Source organism: Glycine soja, chromosome 19 (assembly GCF_004193775.1).
Source record: "Glycine soja cultivar W05 chromosome 19, ASM419377v2, whole genome shotgun sequence".
Classification (NCBI taxonomy): domain Eukaryota; kingdom Viridiplantae; phylum Streptophyta; class Magnoliopsida; order Fabales; family Fabaceae; genus Glycine; species Glycine soja.
This window is the reverse complement of record NC_041020.1, coordinates 50,275,551-50,297,027: the sequence shown is the minus strand read 5'-3', so window position 1 is coordinate 50,297,027 and position 21,477 is coordinate 50,275,551. Positions and strand designations below refer to the sequence as shown.

General features: G+C 33.8%; 3 protein-coding genes across 4 annotated transcripts; 2 read left to right on the top strand and 1 right to left on the bottom strand.

The window, feature by feature from the left end:
• The first annotated feature begins 5,921 nt into the window (after positions 1–5,921).
• LOC114398327 (probable L-gulonolactone oxidase 6) lies at positions 5,922–9,596 on the top strand. The gene is made up of 4 exons (XM_028360513.1): positions 5,922–6,624; positions 7,588–7,843; positions 8,290–8,391; positions 8,537–9,596. Exons 1-4 carry the CDS (start codon positions 5,929–5,931, stop codon positions 9,289–9,291), a joined length of 1,809 nt encoding a protein of 602 aa, XP_028216314.1. The 5' UTR covers positions 5,922–5,928; the 3' UTR covers positions 9,292–9,596.
• Positions 9,597–11,481: 1,885 nt separating this feature from the next.
• On the top strand, positions 11,482–18,503 carry LOC114400010 (heterogeneous nuclear ribonucleoprotein Q-like). 2 transcript variants are annotated; one of them, XM_028362250.1, is made up of 9 exons: positions 11,482–11,625; positions 12,765–13,202; positions 13,311–13,427; positions 13,538–13,678; positions 13,770–13,946; positions 17,128–17,332; positions 17,574–17,752; positions 17,862–17,947; positions 18,034–18,503. In XM_028362250.1, exons 2-9 carry the CDS (start codon positions 12,801–12,803, stop codon positions 18,176–18,178), a joined length of 1,452 nt encoding a protein of 483 aa, XP_028218051.1. In that variant the 5' UTR covers positions 11,482–11,625; positions 12,765–12,800; the 3' UTR covers positions 18,179–18,503. The 2 variants fall into 2 exon arrangements, with proteins under 2 accessions (XP_028218051.1, XP_028218052.1); XM_028362251.1 differs by lacking the exon at positions 11,482–11,625 and adding an exon at positions 11,636–11,773.
• Positions 18,504–19,935: 1,432 nt separating this feature from the next.
• LOC114399302 lies at positions 19,936–20,771 on the bottom strand. Its single transcript, XM_028361469.1, has one exon. It carries the CDS (start codon positions 20,561–20,563, stop codon positions 20,138–20,140), a length of 426 nt encoding a protein of 141 aa, XP_028217270.1. The 5' UTR covers positions 20,564–20,771; the 3' UTR covers positions 19,936–20,137.
• Between the last annotated feature and the right edge of the window lie 706 nt (positions 20,772–21,477).

Here is a 21,477-nt window from a genome sequence, read left to right as displayed (position 1 = left end):
TTTACAAGAATTAAAAAACTAATAATACTTTATTATGTATCATGCATGTAAACATATAATGGAGACTATGATGATTTTAGACTACTTAATTTCTTACATTTTTGAAACAACAGGAGATATTTTCCTTTTATGGCAAGTTGCAAATTAATACACGCAAAGAGAGAGAGGGAGAAAGAGTGTATATTTTGCGACAAGAAAAGATAAAATGGATTATTAAAGATTTCTGGAGTTAAGAAGAAGAGCATGGATACTGACTTGTTTTCATGTTTATGGAAATTACAAATTCCTTCGAAAGTGTTGGTCTTTGCTTGGAGAGCTAGGCATAACAGAATAGAGACATTGGATAATTTAAGGAAAAGGAAGATTGTTGTGCCAAATAGTGATTATACATGCGTTTTCTGTCATTTGTGTGAAGAAAATACTGTTCACTTAGTTTCTCATGTGACGTCTCTTATAAAATCTGGATGAGTATCTATTGTGACTGTTTTGCTACAGGGCACACGCGTGCACTTTTTGGTAACACTGTGGTGGGGTGAGGGGTTTCAAAAGGAGGAAGAAATGGTGGAATATATGGCTGGCAGTCATTTGGAAGCAGAGGAACGATGTGATTTTCGACCAAAAAGACTTGGAAATTTCTTGCATTGCTCATGAGTCAATTAAATTTTCAGTGTGTGGTCTTGGCTAAAGGCATGTACTACACAGGGTTTCAGTGCCACGTTCTATGATTGGCTGGTGCAACCAGATTTATCCCTTGCGTATAAACTATGCTTTGTGAGCTACCTCGCATGAAAGCCTCGTTTAATTCATGATGTATGGCGGACTGAAGAGGAATTTATGTGTGCATATAGGATACGATGGTTAAGTTGAATGGGGATACTGTGCCATGATGGGAAGTTGTAGGATGTCACAATGTGTTCATTAGGATTTTTCATACGTATGCAAACTACAAAACTCATGCATGGTTCTGATGTACACAGTGGGTTGTACGTAGGAAACCTTTCGAATTTAGCAGAACCTTTTTTCTGTTTAGTTACTTCTTGTACCATTCAGTATCAATACTGGTATTTCGTTTGGCTGATAAAAAAAATAATAACAGTAAGAACATCGATAGAAATAGAGGGAGAAATTAAAGCGGCCGGGAACTTGATTTATGACTAATTTTTAAACAAAAACTTTTGAGTTATTTTTAAGTAGTTAGTACAGTGGCATCGTTGTGGTTTCAGTTGTCGGTGTGCGGAGTCGGAGAGGCTGTTGTTGACGGGTCTTGTGGCGGCGACGATGACGGGTGTGGGAGAAAAATGTGGGGTTTTGTAAGTGAGAAAGTACTTTATTTAAGCTTGTTCTATTTGTTACGATCTCATTTGAGGATAAAGATAAACTATTGCTCCCATTTGTTAAGTTGTTTTGGACAAAGGGTTGAGTTTCACTCTTTGAAGAAAAAATGGGATTTTGAGCACATGGTTCTAATCTCCGTCAGATCTGTTATTTTGTAGTAAGGCTTTTGGCATATTCAAATTTTTGTATATTACTGATTTTCAAGTTTTATGTTGGTTTATTCATATTGAAAACTCATGTGTTTTTTAGGGTTGTTCTTCATTGTTCTTGAGTATTTTGTGTTGAACACTTTGATCTTTATATAATTATTTGATGTTTGTAATATTGTTAATAAGTTTTGGAATGAGGGTATTTTTGGGATTAAAAAATTCTTAAAATGTATGTACCTATCACATGACCACAAACACAAAACGGAGTTACTGTCGTTGAGAGGAAAGAAATTACTAGTCTAATAATGAGAACAGAAAAGTGATAGGTTTTTTTTTTAGGAGTGAAAAAAAGGAGAGATACATCATTGTAAACCGTAGAAAATATTGTTATAATTTATTTTATTTTATTTTATATTTATTTATTATTTTAATAAATAATTTTATCAAACACATAATTTGAATAACTTTCAGTATTTAACTATTAACTTTTGACTACTAATTAGATTGTTAACTTTTACTTAATTTTTTAATTTTTAATTAATTTTTTATTATTTTTGTCAAACATAATTATTATGAAATGAATAAAAAATAAATAGTATTAATAAATATGAGGTGGCTAACCTTAGCACGTGACATTATAGAAAGAAACTTCATATAGAATATAATATATTAATGTCTTACTTGTATGAGCTGAATACATGCCATCAACCTTGAAAATTAATGTCTTACTTGTATGAACTGTTCAAAATTAAAAACTTGCTTACTTGTCATTATGAGACGCTAGCAAGTTGGCATATATTTAATATATATGGGGAATTAAAGAAGAGCAAGTAGATTAATTTATATAGAATATAATATATTAATGTCTTACTTGTATGAACTGAATACATGCCATCAACCTTGAACTGTTCAAAATTAAAAACTTGCTTACTTGTCATTATGAGACGCTAGCAAGTTGGCATATATTCAATATATATGGGGAATTAAAGAAGAGCAAGTAGATTAATTTAAAAGCGTAATTCACATTATAATAAAGAATATAATCATAAATTTTAAGGGGTGAAAGCATTGCAGAAGTTACCACTATAGCGTAATATGAATGCGGATAACTCGAGCGGGTAATATTATACCAAACATTTTTCAGACGAAATTCTATAAAACTATTCTGTACTCTATTAGTGTTCAAAATCAAAATATTAGGATTCTTAATATTGTAATTATTTCTGTTCATAAATTGGAGGCTTCAATATTTTTCCCAGAGCATCGGTCTCTACGGATGGTCATGAATTAGATTTTTAAGAATATAATTCATATCTAATCCTTATCTACAATTGAATTTTAAATCTATATTTATATTTATTTTAAAATAATTTGAATTTAAGATCCAATCCATTTAAGTGGATATAGATTTGGTTATATTCAATTTATATCCACTTAAATGTTATAAGGATTTGTTTTTACAAATTTTAGTAATTAAACGGTAAAAGGTGAAAATTTAACACTTGTCCATTTAAGAACTATTTTCAATCGACCTTGATCTAGATTATTTTTGATCGATCTTGGTTAGAGCATTTTTAACCTACCTCAACTAGGGTAATTTGGGTTGGCATCATCCCATACAATTTTAGACTAATGCCAATCAAGACTTTTTTTCGGCTGACGTCAGTCAATGCATTTTCGGTCGACGTCGGTCAAGGATATTTTTGGTCGATCTTAGGTAGGATTATTTTATGGTTGAGGTCGACTAGGGTTTTTAGTCAATATTGGTCAGTAATATTTTTTGGCCGACATCAACTAGGAGTTTTTTTTATCAGCATTGGGCGTGACTGATTTTTTGTCAATGTTGGTTAGGGTTTTTTTACTCGACATCGGTAAGGTTTTTTTGGCCGATAACGTTCATTGATATTTTTTGGCCCACATCAACCGATACTATATTTTGGTCGACGTTGGCTAAGTTTTTTTGTTGACACTAGTTGAAACTAGTTTTTTGTTGGCGTCAGCTAGGGTTTGTTGGCCAACATCGATCATTACTATTTCTTTTGGCTGACACTGGCTAGAGATATTTTTGTTGACATCAATTAGGATTTTTCCAATCGACGTCAATTGGGAGAATATTTTGGCCGACATTAACTAGATTTTCTTTTACCGATGTCAGCCAAAAAAATCCTTGTCATCGTCGACAAAAAAATTCTTGTCTGATGTCGTCCAAAAAAACCTGGTCAATGTCGGTTGAAAAACCTACTTGACATCAACAAAAAAATAATCTCGATGGACATTGTAAAAAAATCATAACTTACATTGACCACACAATAATCTCGACTGATGTTGACCAAAAAAACTTTTGACAACATCGGCCAAAAATAATCTTGATCAATGTTGATCGAAAAAACCCTTTACTGACGTTAACAAAAAAAAAAGACTCAATCAATGATGATTTAATAACATCATCAGCTGATATTGTCCAAAATAACTCTAGACGAAATCGACCAAAAAATGCTCCTACCGAAGTTGGCCAAAAAACCCTAGCCGCCATCGTCCCAAAAATTATATTAAATTTAAAAATTCAAACAAATATCGAATTTATATCCAAATAATTGGATTGGATTTAAAATTCAAAAAATGTAAATTTAGATATGAAACTAGACTATTTAAATAAATTTAAAGTGGCTTAAATTAGATTAGGTTAGTTTTTATATAATTTGATTTTTTTTTCACAGGCCTATCTGTCCCCGTATGTCTCCCATTTGATCGAGTTTCGCGGAAACTGCAAAATTCAGCACTGTACTTTTTCCTAATGCAAGTATGTGTTTGATTTCTAATAAGTAAAAATTACTACCTAGAATAACACCAAAAAATTGTCGAGCGTTGGACTTGGAGATAACACCAAAAACAAGATTAAATTCTTTAACATTTTTTTCGATATATGCAATAGGTAGCTTTCCAACAAATAATCAATGTCACCCAAGAATTCTTTCGTTTGAACAGTGAATTACCCAATTTGTCAAAATTGGCTGTGCAATACACGTGTTAAATGTCCCAGTAATATATATTATAAGTCAGGGGGCACAGTTCACGCCACCTCCTAGTAATTACATATTAAAATTAGTAACAAATATTTCGTAAAGTGTATTAATTTTTTTTATATAATTACTATACGGGACCCATAGATAGTCGGTACTTATCAACCCACTACCATTTCACACACAATATCTTGGTGGGTATCATGGACACTTATCAACTCGGTTCATTTTCATCCTTTATAAAACAGAAGACTACGTAAGAATATACGTTTCAAACAAATACTTACTTTAGTATCAAAATCTTTTTTTATATATATATATATATTTCACTCATTAGAGAAGGAGTTTGGCGACAGGAGAAGAAACCGTCTACAGATCCAAAGAGGAAAAGCAATAGAAGAACTTTCTTATCCAGCCTTAAGAATGATAATGAGAAATGGAGTCCGAGTATCTACAAAAATTATCTATATAGCACAATTAATTTGCTTGATAAGTATAAATATTGATAACTATGTATAAATTTAATGGGGTTAAGTGTAGGTACATGTATTCTAGCTAATTATTTATGATTATAAATTAATTTAAAATAATTTTCAGTAAAACCTAGTAATCCACTGTGTTGAAAACTTCTTTTTTTCTTTTCGAATTTCTTCCATTATTTCCAGCTCATAAGTTTTGTGTAAACCATTAATATTATTTTATTTTTGTTATCGTCATAGTCTTAGTTCGCTGTGTGATTAAATTAAGGTTTAATTATTCTGTAGATTTTTATATTTTACTAAATTTTTAATTAGATCTTTGATTTTTTTTATTTTAATTGAATTTTTGAAATTTTATTTTCTTAGTACCCTGGGTACGATTTACTCACAGGGATAAAAACTAATTTCAAAATACTAAAACACTTAAGATTTAAAACAAAATATATACTATATATAATTCAATAAAGTTTATTTCTAAAATCTTAACATAAAGAATAATTTAACATATAAAGGATATTTTAGAAAGAGTTAACAATTAAAACATTTTAAAAAAATTAAAAAATAAGCACCAAATAACAATGGTAGATCATGTGTTACAAAGAAAAAAAAAAGAATACTAGAGACGCACGTGATCTCTTTAAAAAATGGAAGCTTAAATTCAAAATGTAAAATTTAATTAATAAGAATATCAATATGTAAGTTAATCCGGATCGAGATGACGCGCCGTGCGTACATTAAAAAACTTGTCAAAATGTTTGTATTCTTGATTATCATTAGTACTTGTTTATTTTTATAAAATGGAGATAATTAGGTGTTGATCTTATAGCCAATGACGTATAGGCAGCCTCATTGGTTCATGCATTCAATTGCATATTTTTATGTTTTTTTTCTTAGAAATCGATCCCTCAGCTCCCACTATATATATATATATATACAAGTAGCATAATGCATGGTGAGCAGATAAACACTTTTAACACTAAAAAGATGAAATCCTCTCTTATCTTGTTATTTATGATCTGTGGTGGAGTGATTGCAACTCCTCCAGAGGATCCAATTCGGTGTTCTTCAAAGAACACAGACTGCACCATCACAAACACCTATGGCGTCTTTCCGGACCGAAGCATTTGCCACGCCGGTGAGGTTATGTACCCAAACACAGAGGAGGAGCTCATATCCGCGGTGGCCTCAGCTTCGAAGAACAAAAGAAAAGTGAAAGCCGCCACGCGCTTCTCCCACAGCATCCCGAAGCTGGTTTGCCCTGATGGCGAAAACGGGTTGCTAATAAGCACTAAAAATCTGAACAAGATATTGAAGATTGACAAGGAGGCAAGGACGATGACAGTGCAGAGTGGCGTGTCGCTGAGAGAGATAATCAGCAAGGGTGCAGAGGCTGGATTGGCCTTGCCATATACACCATATTGGTGGGGTTTAACCATTGGTGGACTCATGGGTACAGGTGCTCATGGAAGCACTTTGTGGGGCAAAGGAAGCGCGGTTCATGAGTATGTGGTTGAGCTACGCATTGTTACTCCTGCTGGACCCGAAGATGGCTATGCCAAGGTTCGCAATCTTGACGAATCTCATCAACAACATCTCAATGCAGCGCGAGTTTCTCTGGGGGTTCTTGGAGTTATTTCCCAGGTACGTACCTATATATCTATATTCTTTCTTTTTTTAATAGACAGACAACACTTTGTTTTACCTTTCTCATTTCTGATTTCAAGCAGAAATAAAAATAAATTTATATATATTCAAGCAGAAATTAAGTGGTCGATCATGAGACTAAACTTTTTTTAATAGATCTTACTTTGTCTGGTCATCAATATTTCTTCTATGCAATATAAATATACAATACTATTTTTTAACAAAAACACGAGATGCTTGAGCCAGATCGGTTTTAATAACTAAAATTATAAGTTATATAATTTTTTCACATTTTAATCTCATGCAGTCATATCTGATTACTTTATTTTATATATAAAGATAAATCTAAACAAAATAAAATTGTTAAAAAAAGGAAAAGAAAACTAAGTATTACAACGTTCCAATAAATATACATTGAGAGTGAAAGAGTAGTTTTATGTCATTGTAACTTGCCTTTAAATTAAAAATGGCAATACCGGTTAGTACGTAGATAGCTTAAGATTGACTATATATGGAACTTCAACTTGATTTTTTTTTTTTGAGAGGACTTCAACTTGAATTAGTCAGCATTTTCTTTGTCAAAACTTGAATTGGACAACCAATTTAAAACATAGCCAACTAATAATAATTCTTTTATAATATTTTATGGTCATTTGTGATTGAATTATAAAAATATTTTTTTAAAATAAAAAACCGTGTAATTATGTAGCAATACTTTTTTACCTCAATAAGAATATATAGTTAAAAGCAGTCACTTTTTCTTATCTTTAACTAATGCAACACAATACAAGAGTTGCACCCCTTCTCCTCCCGAAAAAGATACAAGGGAGGGTAACCTTGAAAACTTGATAGTTGCTTGTATTTCTACCATTTACCATTCAGTTTTCAAGTCAAACTACTACACCGAGAGTTGTTGGATTGTTAGTCTAACTGATACGTTTGGTTATCACTTTTGTGCAGGTTACCCTGAAATTAGAGCCTCTCTTCAAGCGATCTCTTACATATTTGACCAAAGATGATTCTGATTTAGGTGATGAATTGGTTACTTTTGGAAGAAAGCATGAGTTTGCTGATGTAACATGGTACCCAAGTCAGCAGAAGGCCGTGTATAGAATTGATGATCGTGTCTCCATTAATAAATCTGGAAATGGTTTATATGATTTCTTTCCATTTCGCCCCACACTCTCGGCCGCACTAACTGTTGTCAGAGCTACAGGTACTAAGATCTTCTTGTAATTTTAGTTATCTATAACTATACAAAGGAAGTAAATTAAATGTTTTGGTTACACATTTTTATATCTATTTTATTCTTATAATTATATTTATAAGTTATTGTTTTATTTTTATAATTTTTTTACAAATCACTCATTAATTTTTATTATCTTTTTTATTTTTAAAAAATGAAAAAAAACAGTTAAACATTAAGTGTCTTTTTTTTCTAGTTATTTTATAAAAAAATTATATAAGTATTTCATATCTTAAAAAATAAAATATTAAATGTATTTAATATATATATATATATATATATATATATATATATATATATATATATATATATATATATAAAGATGTTATAAGAAAATTTAGAGTTATTGATATTGAAAATGTTATACCAAAGTTGGATTTGAATTCATGATCCACTTTGACATTTTCTTCTGACAGAGGAGCTTCAAGAAGCAACCCGCGATGCTAACGGGAAGTGCGTTGGTGCAAAGTTGATAACTGCAACACTGTCAGGCATTGGTTACGGATTGTCTAACAATGGTACTCCTTTTCTCTTGACGCATTCTAAAAAGAATTTTACGAGTACTGTACTTGTTTTCATATGATCGAGTAAGAAAAATGGCAAATTCTGAATTTGAAAATTTTCAATTTCAATTAAAAAATATTAATTAATTTCGTTAACCAGATGATAAAGGTATCTTTCTTGGGTATCCTATTGTTGGATTTAGCAACCGGATGCAGGCATCAGGGACATGTTTGGATAGTCTAAATGATGGATTGATCACAGCATGTCCATGGGACTCCAGAATCAAAGGGGAATTCTTTCACCAAACAGCATTTAGCATTCCATTGTCTGCTGTAAAGAACTTCATCGAAGATGTGCAAAAGCTTGTTGAGCTGGAGCCAAAGTCACTGTGTGGCTTAGAAACAGCAAATGGAATTCTCATGCGCTATGTTACGGCTTCTAGTGCTTACCTTGGAAAATCAGAGGATGCTGTGGATTTTGACATCACATACTATCGCAGTAAAGACCCATTGGCTCCTAGGCTTTTCCAAGACATACTTGAAGAGATAGAACAAATTGGATTGTTCAAATATGGGGGGTTACCCCACTGGGGTAAAAACAGAAACTTAGCATTTTTAGGAGCAATCAAGAAGTATCATAATGCAGATAAATTTTTGAAGGTTAAAGAGGAGTATGATCCACAAGGACTGTTCTCTAGCCTTTGGACCGACCAAATGCTTGGACTTCAAGAAGGGGTGACAATATTGAAGGATGGGTGTGCGATGGAAGGAATGTGTATTTGCTCACAAGATAGTCACTGTGCACCAAAGAAGGGATACTTTTGCAGACCAGGGAGAATTTATAAGGAAGCAAGGGTTTGTACACGGGACGTTAAGAAAACCAAAGAAGCAGATGATGTCAAGGACGAACTCTGAAAGACCAAGGACAATTTATAATTTTTTTTATAGTAGTTTTGCACTTTTGCTTCTCTTACAAATAAAAGAATCTTATTTTCCATTTAAAAATAAAAGTGTTGTCAATGTCATTTAATTGGTTCAAAATTATCATTTTTGAATCAATTGACGAGGTTTGTAAAACAAAAAGACTACACAACACTCAATCAAATGGGATTTATTTATTCTGAGACCATGCAATCCAATGTAACCAGTAAATTAGTAATCCATATGTGAAGATGTATGAATATTTATTTTCAGCATCTAAAATAACATTATTTTACAAATTAGATTCTTATCAACTAAGTTATAAATAGTAACATTGATAATTCTGTCTAAAAAATAAGGCTTTTTAAGATGGTTTGATAATCTTTATAAAAAAATCTTTAATTTTTATGATGACTACTTCAAAGACAATTTAGAATTGTCTTAAAAAGTTTTTTAGAACAATGTAAAATTGATTTTTTTAATAGTGTCAAATGCATTATAATGCAAAAAACTTTTATATATATATATATATATATATAATCCTTGATTTTCAAATAAGTTTCACAAATTTATAACATGCGAAATTGAAATCAAATAAAGGTTTTGTTGTTTTGTTTTGGAAGATATTAGATAAGTTTCAATTTTCATTTTTACCAAAAAAAAAAACATTTTTCTCTCAATGATTGATTTTCAAAAAGTAAAAATTATTATTAGTGATACCTTCGAGATAGAACAACAAACTTCGAGATAGAATCAAAGTTTGAGATCTGTTGACAACAACAAAGTACTTAGACAAAGAGGAAACAATGGGTAAAGGATGGATATCAGTAAAAAAACATTTTAATGTTAAGTTAATAACGTTTTATCATAGTGATAGTATTAATAAATGCTTGAGTACTCCATGTTAAACGCGACCTTTTATCATTATGATGATTCAAAGAGTTTTGATGACCATTAAGTCGACTACAGATAAAGACGAATACAAAGAAACAATCTGAGCTATGAGGATAAAGTTGAATGAGTGATTGCATTCTTTCATGCCTAATTAAATTGTCACCAATTGATATATTTATGGATGAAATTTGTTATTTACCGTATAATTATTGTTTAAATTGACTGGTCCATCACAGCTGAGTTTTTGTGTAAATTTTTCAATATGAATAAAATATAGGTAGTTTAAATTTGAGTAAAAAATAAACTAATTCAATCAAAGAGAAAAAAAAATCAAAATCAAAATACTTAATATTTAAAAAAAAAACAAATGAAGGTAAATAAAGTTGATATTTACAAATTAAGAATAGAAAAAAAAAAATATAACATGAAAATGATGTTTTGAACATAATTAATAATTCAAACATTTTAATATATATATATATATATATATATATATATATATATATATAAGTAAGCACCAATTAATGATACGACGAGTGTTACTAAAATAATAATAGTTAAGCACCAATTAAAAAAAGCAATTATTTAACTATAATTGTTAAACTTTAAATCAATTGAATAATGAATCCAATTTTAAAAACCTTGCTTTTAAGCTCAAACTAGTTAATTACAGTACGCACTCACGGGTAAGCTACAAATTTAAATATATAATATAGTTATATACATATAATTATAACTTCAAACGAAATGTACTCAATTTAAAACTAAATAAATGAAAACAAAAATTAATATAAACTAAAAAATTTATAATCAACATGTTAAAACTGATTTAAAGATCAAGCAAAACAAAACCCATATTATATAACAAACTGTCATCTAATCAAATGATAAATTTAAAAATATTATTTACAGCAAGATTTCAACAATAATATATCACACTTACATTGTATTCAATTTATAAACCTAATCAAAACAATGTATAATTAACTGCTAAATAAGAAAACTTAAAGATAATTCACATGTGAGACTCTGCAAATCTTGTGATTAAAAAACCAATTTTTGGTGTCTTTTTCCATCATTCATTGTATTTTTCAAACATCCATGGTCAACGAACTAGCCTATACATAAGCCAACCCTAGTGGGATATAACAAAACGTGATTTTACTGTATTGTTAAGGCAGGACAATTTTGGGAGACGTGGAAAATAATAATTGGTGGAGCGTGCGGGTGCAACTTTGTGAAGTGAGATCGACCGTATCGTAGTATTGTCTCTATTAAGGGGCATCTGGAAAAGGAGGCTTCGCCGGATAAACACACATCTGTGTCTTTGTCTTTGTCTCTCTCTCTCTGTGTGGGAAGAACGAAGAAGAAGAAGCATCACAGAACCGAACCCATTCAGAAGCAAATCCGAAAACCCCTCACTTAATATTACTGGTACGCTATGCAAAATCACTCCTTTTTGTTTTCCATCAATAAATATGCCTCTTTTTCTTCGCCCCACTTCTTGTTTCGATCCAATTCTAACCATTCCCATAACGCCAATTTCGGCCCCCATCTACCAACAATACATCCTTTCTCTTTGGTATGTCACATTTCTCTGCTCTTCTATTCTGCCACTCACATCACAATCACAGGGTTTAACTCTTAACCTAACCTAACCTTGGAGGGTTTTTCTCTGTGCCAGATTCGCATGTCTATTTCTTTCTTTTCTAGTTTAATTTTAATATCTGAATCGATTTGTTGGCATTCCTCTCTTCCGCATTGGACAAACATAATTTTGTCTGCATACAGCTTTGGATGTAAATGCCTATTGCCCCCATTTCGTTGTCTAGAACACTTGAATACGTATACAAAAAAAATGAAAAATTAGGTCTGAATTTTCCCCCAATTTGTTTGGGTGTGCTTTCCAGTTGGGGGGGGGGGGTGCGGTAGGGGCACAACCCTCCCTCATTTTCCCATCTCAGGAAACCACCTTTGCTTCGAAGACCTTGCTGCTGCGCTGGAGAATGCCCATCTCTACACCTACACTCGCAGGTGCCGGTGCTGGTTTATCTGAATCATCGGTGGTCGATGAGACGGATGAGAAAATAAACAGGGATGAGGGAGAGCTAGGGTTTCTACTTCTTGCATATGAATCAGAGAGAGAGCATGAATTTGAAGTTGGAATTTACAAAAGTTGGCCGGGACAAATGAGTAATTTAATTAGTTTTTCTACAAATGCCTCAAATGAATTGGAGGGTTTTAACACATCCCCACACCCTTTCCCCCATTTTAGAAAACTCCCAAACAATGTAAACGCTCCTTAAATGCCTTCCCTTCCCTCCCAAATTCCACTCCCAAACATAACCCTTATGGTCCCAATTCAGTTACCTACTGGTCAAATAGGGGCCATTTAGTGATGTTTCTGGGTTGTCTTTGTGGCGCAGGCAGGCAGTATGCCATTTCCATGCGTCCACTTTAGTAGCCCTATAAAGATTTTTTCCCCCTCTGAAAAAGCAATTACCTTAAAACCTGGTGTCCTGAAAATCCTACTATTCTGTACAGGTTTTGTGATTAACGTGTGAACCCTGCAGGTATTCAGCTGTTCATGACAAAAGCCTGAACCAATCATGTCAGAAGGTGCAGAAATTGATGAGCGTGTGGACCTTGATGAGGAAAATTATATGGAAGAGATGGATGATGATGTTGAAGAACAAATAGACGATGATGGAGTGGATGGAGTTGAAGAAGAAAATGCTGAAGGTAGTTTTGAAGAAGATGAATATGAGGACTCAGCTGCTGAGGCTGGTGGGAAAGACCAGTTGCCTGAAGCAGAAAAAAGTGACATTGCTACTGAATTTGGGGATGATGAGCAAAAATTGTCTTTCATTGATGAAGATGAGAAAGAGAAGCATGATGAACTTCTTGCCCTTCCACCTCATGGTTCTGAAGTCTTTATTGGTGGACTTCCTCGGGATGTATGTGAAGATGATTTAAGGGAATTGTGCGAGCCCATGGGTGATATTCTTGAGGTCAAAGCATTGATGAATTGCTCTAATGATATTATAAACCTGTCCTTTTCTGCAGGTGGGGAAAATGGGAATTATTAGTAAAAAAAAATATTTGTTGTTGCTTTTCAGGTGCGATTAATGAAAGACAGGGACACTGGAGAAAACAAGGGTTATGCCTTTGTGGCTTTTAAAACAAAAGAGGTAGCGCAAAAGGCTATTGAGGAGATACACAGCAAGGAATTTAAGGTATTTACAGTGCTTCCAAAATGTCTTATTCACCATATTCGTTTTTCTTGACAAATTTCAATCAAGAATCTTATTTTGGTGATTAGTTTTAACATATTTCATGATTTCAGGGGAAAACTTTGAGGTGTTCACTTTCTGAAACCAAACACAGATTATTCATTGGTAATGTTCCAAAAACTTGGACTGAAGATGATTTTAGGAAAGTTGTTGAAGGTGTTGGTCCTGGGGTTGAAACCATTGAGCTCATAAAGGTGTGCAGTCTTGAACTAACTGTGCTACTAATTTATATTAAACTGTTGTCAGGCCTACCTTTTTATTCCCACTCCATTTTGTTTATATCAGGACCCTCAAAATCCTAGTAGGAACCGTGGGTTTGCGTTTGTTTTGTATTACAATAATGCATGTGCTGATTATTCGCGGCAAAAGATGGCAAGTTCTAGCTTTAAGCTGGATGGCAACACCCCGACTGTCACATGGGCAGATCCAAAGAACTCACCTGACCATTCTGCTTCTTCACAGGTAATTTCCTGAATTAAAATGGAATGCAGATGAACAGTTTCTAATTGATTTTTCTTACCATTTGATCAAGTGTTTGATTGGACATGTATAGGTGATAATCCATGCTTCTATTTTCCGGCAATGTTTCCTCCTCTTTTTCTCCTTTTCCTTCTCACCCTGTAGAACCCAAGCCAATGGGTATTTACAAGTTTCTCTATGCTTTGATATGGATCTCAGCATATAAGGAAAATCCGTTTGTTTTTTTTTTGAAGGGCCACAAAATATTATATATAAATAATTTCAAAGAAACATAGCAGCACCAGAGGTACTGCTGGTGGATGATACATCTGAAAACATAGGAAAATAAAAAGCCCATCAAAACAAAACTGAGAAACTCAGATACACCCTTCCCATACATAACTGAAGAAATTCATTTAGCCAAAGTATCGCACTATATTGGACGACCAGTAGTTAAAGGAGTCATTAAAGTGCCTGTCTCTGGTTTTTAGCCAAGACCACAACAGGAATAGGGAATCTTCCATCACTTTTGGAGGATCGAAACTCTTGCCTTGGAAGACCAAAGAATTCCTATGCTGCCATATTGTGGAAGTTAAAGCAATCCACCAACAACGCCGGCGAGTTTGGTTAATGGCAGTTCCAAAACCATCACAGAATTGAATGAAATGATCTGCTGGGGATGCTGCTAAGGGACCAGCCATCTTAATCCGTTTGTTGTTTGAGAAATTTATTGTGATTTAGGTGTTGTGATTTTTTGAGCTACATTTTCAAACTGTCAATTTGAGCTAGTTGTGTCATTTCCTTTAAAAAACAATGGAAAGAAACTGGCTCTTATTTACCCAATTGATGGGGAGATGAGTTTGCCTTATTCCTAGGTCAGGCATATCACAATTTACAAGTCTCAATGAGGACTAACAGTGGTACCTCGGTACTTACAGATGGCCTATCAACCAAGGACCATATGCAGGATTTAAGTATATGACCTTGTCAGCTCAATTTGATCATATCAATTAAGCCAAGCCTCATTGTTGGCTCTTGTTTACTAGGTGGACTTGGTCTTTAGTTGCTCAAATTTAATATAAAAATGTGAAGAATCTGTAGCCACTCCTTTATGTTATGTTTCAATTCTGATCTTCTCAATCTTGCATAAAGTATATGAATAAATAATCCGAATCATGCCCAAGAGAGTTTAACTCAAGTGACACTAGGTCCCTGTGGGAACTTGTAGATCCTGATATAAAATCCCTCTCTTTGGCTGCACTTTAACCCCCTTCCAAAAGAAACATAGAGTTTCCCAAGACATGATTGCCTGAGGTTTGCTGTTTGAGATAAAACGAGATTCCTGCACTTCAATGAAGTTTGCTGTGTTTCAAGTCTGATTCCTTTCACTATACGATAATAGACAGATGTTTGATCGATATTCCTTAGAAACCTTACAAGGATGGCTATCAAAGCAATTCAAGATTTATTGAAGCAGTATGGAATTTAGTGCTTCATTCGGTTGAGCTTGGTACTTTTGGATAATGTTCCAGTTGGTCTTTTGCCATTTATGATGGTTGATGAAAAGCATTTTTATAGCATGAGGTTATTTGGTTAGTTTAGTTGATTTTGTTATATTGGTTCATTAGTTAATTACCATCTTAGTTAGGAAGCAAGCCATTTGTCTTTTGAGAGCTTTTCTCTCTTAATACTACTTTGCTCTTGCTGTATTTCTCTACATGGTAACTGAAGTCATACAGTACACATCTTGAGCTCTTTTCCATTGCATCATCTCCTTTTATTCTTTCCCCTATTTTCTCAAACTTAATCCAAAATCTTCCCTATTGGTTTGATGGTTTTCTCACGTGTTCTTTATTTTCTAGGGAAAATTCCCCCCTCCATTCCCAATTCATGAGTTTGCTCCTTTTCTTTTCTCTGAAATATTCTGTTTCACTGTCAGGTTTTTTCTTTGGCATGAATTTTCTCCCTCGTGGTATTTATAATTTCCACCCTACTAGGAAGTAATTTTATTCATTTTTCTTTCCTCTCTTCTATTCTCTTTATGCTTTCATGTGATATTGTTAAAGGCATAAGGGCAGTTGCTTGCAAGAATAAATGGAAAACAAGGTAGTTAGATTATATAGTTAGAACAATTGGTTTGCTGGAGAGAATGAGTTAAATATATGGAGGTAGTAAGGATAGGGGGACCATTCAGGAGCTTGTACTTGGACAGAATTGATCAAGTGCTCAGTTGTAAGAAAGGGGCAGCCCTTTATAAAGGGGAAACACTTGGAGGAGAATATGTCTGTCCTTGTTTCTGCCAATTTCATTCAATCAATATAAATCATCTTTTCTTTTACTCCATCATTCAGAGATTCCTATTGGGTATGCTTCCATTTGCTACTGCCAAAGTGTTCAAAATCATCTGGCATATCTTTTTATGTTCAGTATTGGTTTGCAACTACCTTAGGTTGTTAAACATGGAACTTCAGCTTCTTCTTTTGGTTGTTAAGCCTCTGCTTCAGTCTGGCATAAAGATTATTGTTCCCACATCGAGGATTGTTAATTGTGATGTTATTTGGTGGCCCAAAGAGTCCTGATTTGCTTTAATAAGTGCCTTGGTGCCATTAGAAGAAGATCAAGTGTGCCTATGGACCGGTTGAAGACTTCTAGAGTTACACACCTTGGTCATTGCTGATTCTCATTCTCATTTTTTTCCTTCTGATTTTCTTCCTTGTTATTCAATGTGATTACTGCATGGCTTGTATTTTACAATTAGTTGTTCTGTTCATCCCTAGGTGGGATTGCCTATTGTTCAGCTTGCTAGGAGCTATTACCACATGTTTAATTAGTGAATTTGGTTATTGTTGGTGTGAGATTGGTTGTTAGTCAAGTACCAGCAATTAGGAAGCTAGCCTTGTGGTACATGTAAGCCTGTCATTGTAGTAAACATAACCTTTACCCATTTGATCACTTTTGGTTTCTTCTCACATCCAGTATCTCAATTTTTTCTGGTTCTTGCCTGTTGCCATGTTTCTCAATCTTTCCTTGGCATGGAAATGGACAGAACTCAGAAACATTCAAATGTCTTTATTCTTTAGTTTTTGGACCATTGTATTGGTGAAATTAGTATTATTGTGACTTTTACACTAATTGGTTAATTGAAGTTTTGCTTTCAAACTATTTTTGTTTTTGGCATTTTCAGGTTAAAGCTCTATACGTCAAAAACATTCCCGAGAATGTTACCACTGAACAATTGAAGGAACTATTCCGCCGTCATGGAGAAGTAACAAAAGTGGTCATGCCACCTGGCAAAGCTGGAGGGAAACGTGATTTTGGTTTCATTCATTATGCAGAGAGGTCAAGTGCATTGAAAGCTGTAAAAGATACAGAGAAATATGAAATTGATGGTACTTGTTTTATACTAAAACTTACGAACCAACTTTGGCCCTGCAAGTTTGTCTCTGTTTTCCTTTTCCTTTTTTTGTTAAATTGATTTCTATACAAAAGATAACAATCGGGAGAATCCAATTTATCTATACATAAAGATCTTTAAAAAGTGTCATTGGTGTTATCACTTATCAGTAAAAGATATTCTTTGAATATATTCAGTATTTTCCCTTAAATATGTTTAATGAATTTGAATGACAGGCCAAATGCTTGAAGTTGTTCTTGCTAAGCCTCAAGCTGATAAAAAACCTGATGGAGGTTATGCCTACAATCCTGGACTTCATCCAAACCATATTCCACATCCTGCATATGGTAACTTTTCTGGAAATCCTTATGGCTCTTTAGGGGCTGGATATGGTGTTGCTGCTGGTTATCAACAGGTATTTACTGAGTTACAACATATATTTATAGTTGATGTATTTGTTTCTTGATTTATTCTTTGTCCTAATCTGTTTGGATCTTGTGGGTTTTTATGGATGTTTTGAACAGCCAATGATATATGGTAGGGGTCCAATGCCAGCAGGAATGCAAATGGTTCCAATGGTGTTACCAGACGGTCGAATTGGCTATGTTCTGTAAGTTGGTACAACTGATGTTACATAGTTTCATTTCCTTTTATTTGACATAATGCCTTAATCTTCATATTGGTGATATGTTACAGTCAACAACCTGGTGTACAAGTGCCAGCAACCCGACCCCGCAGAATTGATCGGAGCAATGGTCCAAGTGGGCAGCCAGGGCGAGGAGGAGGAGGAGGTAGTGGCAATGATGAAGGCAATCGTAGTAGAAGGTATCGACCCTATTAGGGATAGAAGACTGATAAATGCGATGTGGCTTATGCCCCCCAACTGTCTTTTGGTGGTGAGGGGGCTTTGGGAACAAGGGACGTGTAATTCGTTTGCTATATATCGACAGAAAATCCCTCTTCACAATCCCTATCCCATAAAAGGGGGAAAAAGAAAAATATAAAGAGAAAGTTAGGTTTAGGACCAGTGATATTCTGCTTAATGTTGGTGTCTACTGCTGTTAGATGAGTCACAGCAGAGTAATTGCCATATTTTCTGCTTGTAATGCTTCTTGGATTTTTTTATTGACAACCAGTAGAAAAATGTGTTAATTTGGGTTCAGCAACTTTACTGGTTTTGTTGCTCATTTTTCATGCTCTAAATGGCGCTTCTGTTGGTGGCAGTTTTGTTAGCTATAGAGTAGCAAGTTAGCAGTGCTAAGTAATGCTACTTTACTGCTGTCAGAAACCCAAGTCGTTGCCATACATAAAATGCATTCGGTCTAATTAAATAAAATAATAAAAATGAATGAATAAATAAATTGGTGTAGCAACACATCTAATCCAAAGAAAAAACAACTGCAAGAAAAATAGATTACTCAAGTACTAGGTGGTGGGTTTGTTTTCGCGATTGTGGATCGATCAGGGCCGAAATTAAAGTAATTTCTTATTTATATTATTGTCCGTTATATATAGTTTTGGTGAAGGGCCAAAGTTGCCGACAACGATGACGATTGGATGGTTGGGATAAAATGGCAATTATTGTTCCCCTCAATACGATTCATAACAGGAAAAAAAGAGAGAAAGAAGTAGCATAGTTCAATCACAGAAAGGTCGAAACTCATGAAACATTCAAGATGGTATCTCGATAGATAAGCTTGGTGATGCAGCAACTAACGCATCCTTCAAGTGGCCTTAGGACCCTCCATGTAACAAAAAATAAGAAATAAACGCATCCTTCAAATTATCCGAGATAATCCTGGTCCAAATTGGCACCTTTCACTTTCCAAACCAAGTTTTTGTGTTACATGGTTGTTGTTGTAAAAAAGTTGCTCAGAATGAAAATTGTTTTACTTTTGTTATTTTCTCATCCCATCCATTAACGAATACATGCTTGCTTGCAAAGCTGGAATTGTTAAATGCTTCCTTGGATTGATTTTGAAAAATACTATCAACCCCAGTAACATAGGTTCACCAGCTTCCACTCTGTTGATGAGGGAGAGAAGCTCATTCTACGAAGGCCGATTGTGGTAGACGGAAATGATGAAATGACGCATACGGAAGAATAACTCGACACCCCACCAAAACAATGTCATTTAATAAAATTTCACCATGCTCAACAAAAGCATCGGAATCCCGTACGAAAGGGGAGGGGAGTTTATAATTGACAGAAAATCTTTTGAAAAAAAATTAGAATTTAGAACACACGCCTCCAAAAGACATTAATTTTTTTTATGTATGTATTAATGTTTATAATACTAGACAATAAGTAATACTGTTTATCAAACATTTAAAACTGTTTAGGGCAAGCATTAATCAAGACCGGATTGCTGCTAATCTTGGTCACAACTTGTGATTAGGAGTTACTTTTCAAGTTGATTAATTCAATTTCTTTGCCTATACTTTTCAAGTTTATTAATGGAGTTTTTTTTTTGCTTGCACGCGCACACACACATATAAAGGACAAGAAAAGTCAAATCCCAACCTTAGCATCTTTGGCTTTTAATTTATCAACATTATCAATGAAATTAAACATTCAACCTTGCAACGAAACGAAAATAAAAAAAACTTGCAAGTTGCTAATGCATAGCAACTCCATCCATTTAGTATAATATTGAAACCGAAGTTTCAAGCAAAGTGCGCATTCCCAATTTAACAATCAAGGGATACAAAGTAAAAAACTTGTATATTAAATTATTATCAAAGGAAAATAAAATAAAATAAAAATGTGTAGATGTGTAAAATAACAAGGGGTGATTAATCAAATGGTATTTGAAAGCTCACGAAGGCGTTTGTCGAACTCATCCAATTTAGAACCCCAATTTGCGTTTATGCGGAGTGGGCGAACATTGGTGTAGTTCACAGCAGTTTCTTCGGTGGGAGTGACCACAGAGGATGAATCTCTCCGATGCTCCTTCTTATTCTTCTTCTTGTTCTTACGAGCACTTGCTCTCTGCAGTGCCCAAAGTACATCAGACCCACTAATCTCGCCTTCTTCTTGCGCTGCTTTCGGAATTGGAGTCGAATTGGATTCGAGAGTGGCCAAAAGGGTGTAACCCAATTTCTCACCTTGTTGCTTAGCGTTGGCGGAGACGCCGTGGCGCTGTCGCCATGTGGTGGCTGAGACGGAGGGAATAACTACAAGAGCCTTGTTAAACGGCGTCGCGTGTTTTGGGCAAGACCACATCTTTTTTGCTCTCTTCTCTTCTTCTCTTTTTTGCTTCTTTTCTCGAGCATTTCATAGATTTTATTTTAATGTTGCTTTCATCGAGTGGACTTTATTTACATTTACAATACCTCATCCACCCAAACTATGTCGAATAACATGCGAAATTATGTCTATCCTTTGTTTGGCCCTGAAAGAATTCTCAATTAATTTCTGGGCATTTGTGGACTACAATCTGACAATTGTCTACTTTTCTTTCGTTCATAATAAGGATCTATAGAACATGAAAACAAATAATTAGTTCCATCATTTTAATTTACATGCATTTTCAAAGTAATTATTTTTAGAGATTCAATAATAACTTAAATTACAGTTTAAAACTTTTATCAATTATTATTTTTATTCACAAGCTTTAAAATTAAAATTTTACTTTAAGAATTTTAATATAATTTTATTCAGACCATCGACATATTATCACATCTTATTTAATATTTAAAATATAGTGAACATAAAATAGAGGATTGATATATATGCCTGCCTATTCAACACAAAGATACACCGTCCCCGTAGTCATAAGCTCATGGGGCCAAGACTCTTACTTTATATAATAATTTGTTATATGATATAAAAGGATTGATTTATACCTACCTCTTCAGCACCAAAATACACCGTCCACTTAGTCATAAGCTCTTGGGGCCAAGACTCTTAGATCGAGATAAGTTATGCATGTTACATATTGATGAAGAAAATTCTTATAGGATTGACAAAGTGAGAAACGTTGGTTATATTTTGATAAAGAGGATTGTTATGCATTATCAGGAAAATGTTAGTAATGCCAATTTCCTATTAATTATATTAAAATTTTTGTGTGAAATATATTATTAATTCTTGTTTCTGTATAAGATTTTGAGTTGAGTCTTACGTGTAAAAAAAAA

What these genes read in the sequence shown, in the direction of transcription:
- LOC114398327 (XM_028360513.1), top strand. Translation starts at nt 5,929, where the DNA reads ATGCATGGTGAGCAGATAAACACTTTTAACACTAAAAAGATGAAATCC. An exon ending in TTCTTGGAGTTATTTCCCAG is followed by an intron (nt 6,625 to 7,587) that starts GTACGTACCTAT and finishes ACTTTTGTGCAG; the next exon opens with GTTACCCTGAAATTAGAGCC. An exon ending in TTACGGATTGTCTAACAATG is followed by an intron (nt 8,392 to 8,536) that starts GTACTCCTTTTC and finishes TTCGTTAACCAG; the next exon opens with ATGATAAAGGTATCTTTCTT.
- LOC114400010 (XM_028362250.1), top strand. Translation starts at nt 12,801, where the DNA reads ATGTCAGAAGGTGCAGAAATTGATGAGCGTGTGGACCTTGATGAGGAA. An exon ending in CCATGGGTGATATTCTTGAG is followed by an intron (nt 13,203 to 13,310) that starts GTCAAAGCATTG and finishes GTTGCTTTTCAG; the next exon opens with GTGCGATTAATGAAAGACAG. An exon ending in TACACAGCAAGGAATTTAAG is followed by an intron (nt 13,428 to 13,537) that starts GTATTTACAGTG and finishes TCATGATTTCAG; the next exon opens with GGGAAAACTTTGAGGTGTTC.
- LOC114399302 (XM_028361469.1), bottom strand. Translation starts at nt 20,563, where the DNA reads ATGTGGTCTTGCCCAAAACACGCGACGCCGTTTAACAAGGCTCTTGTA.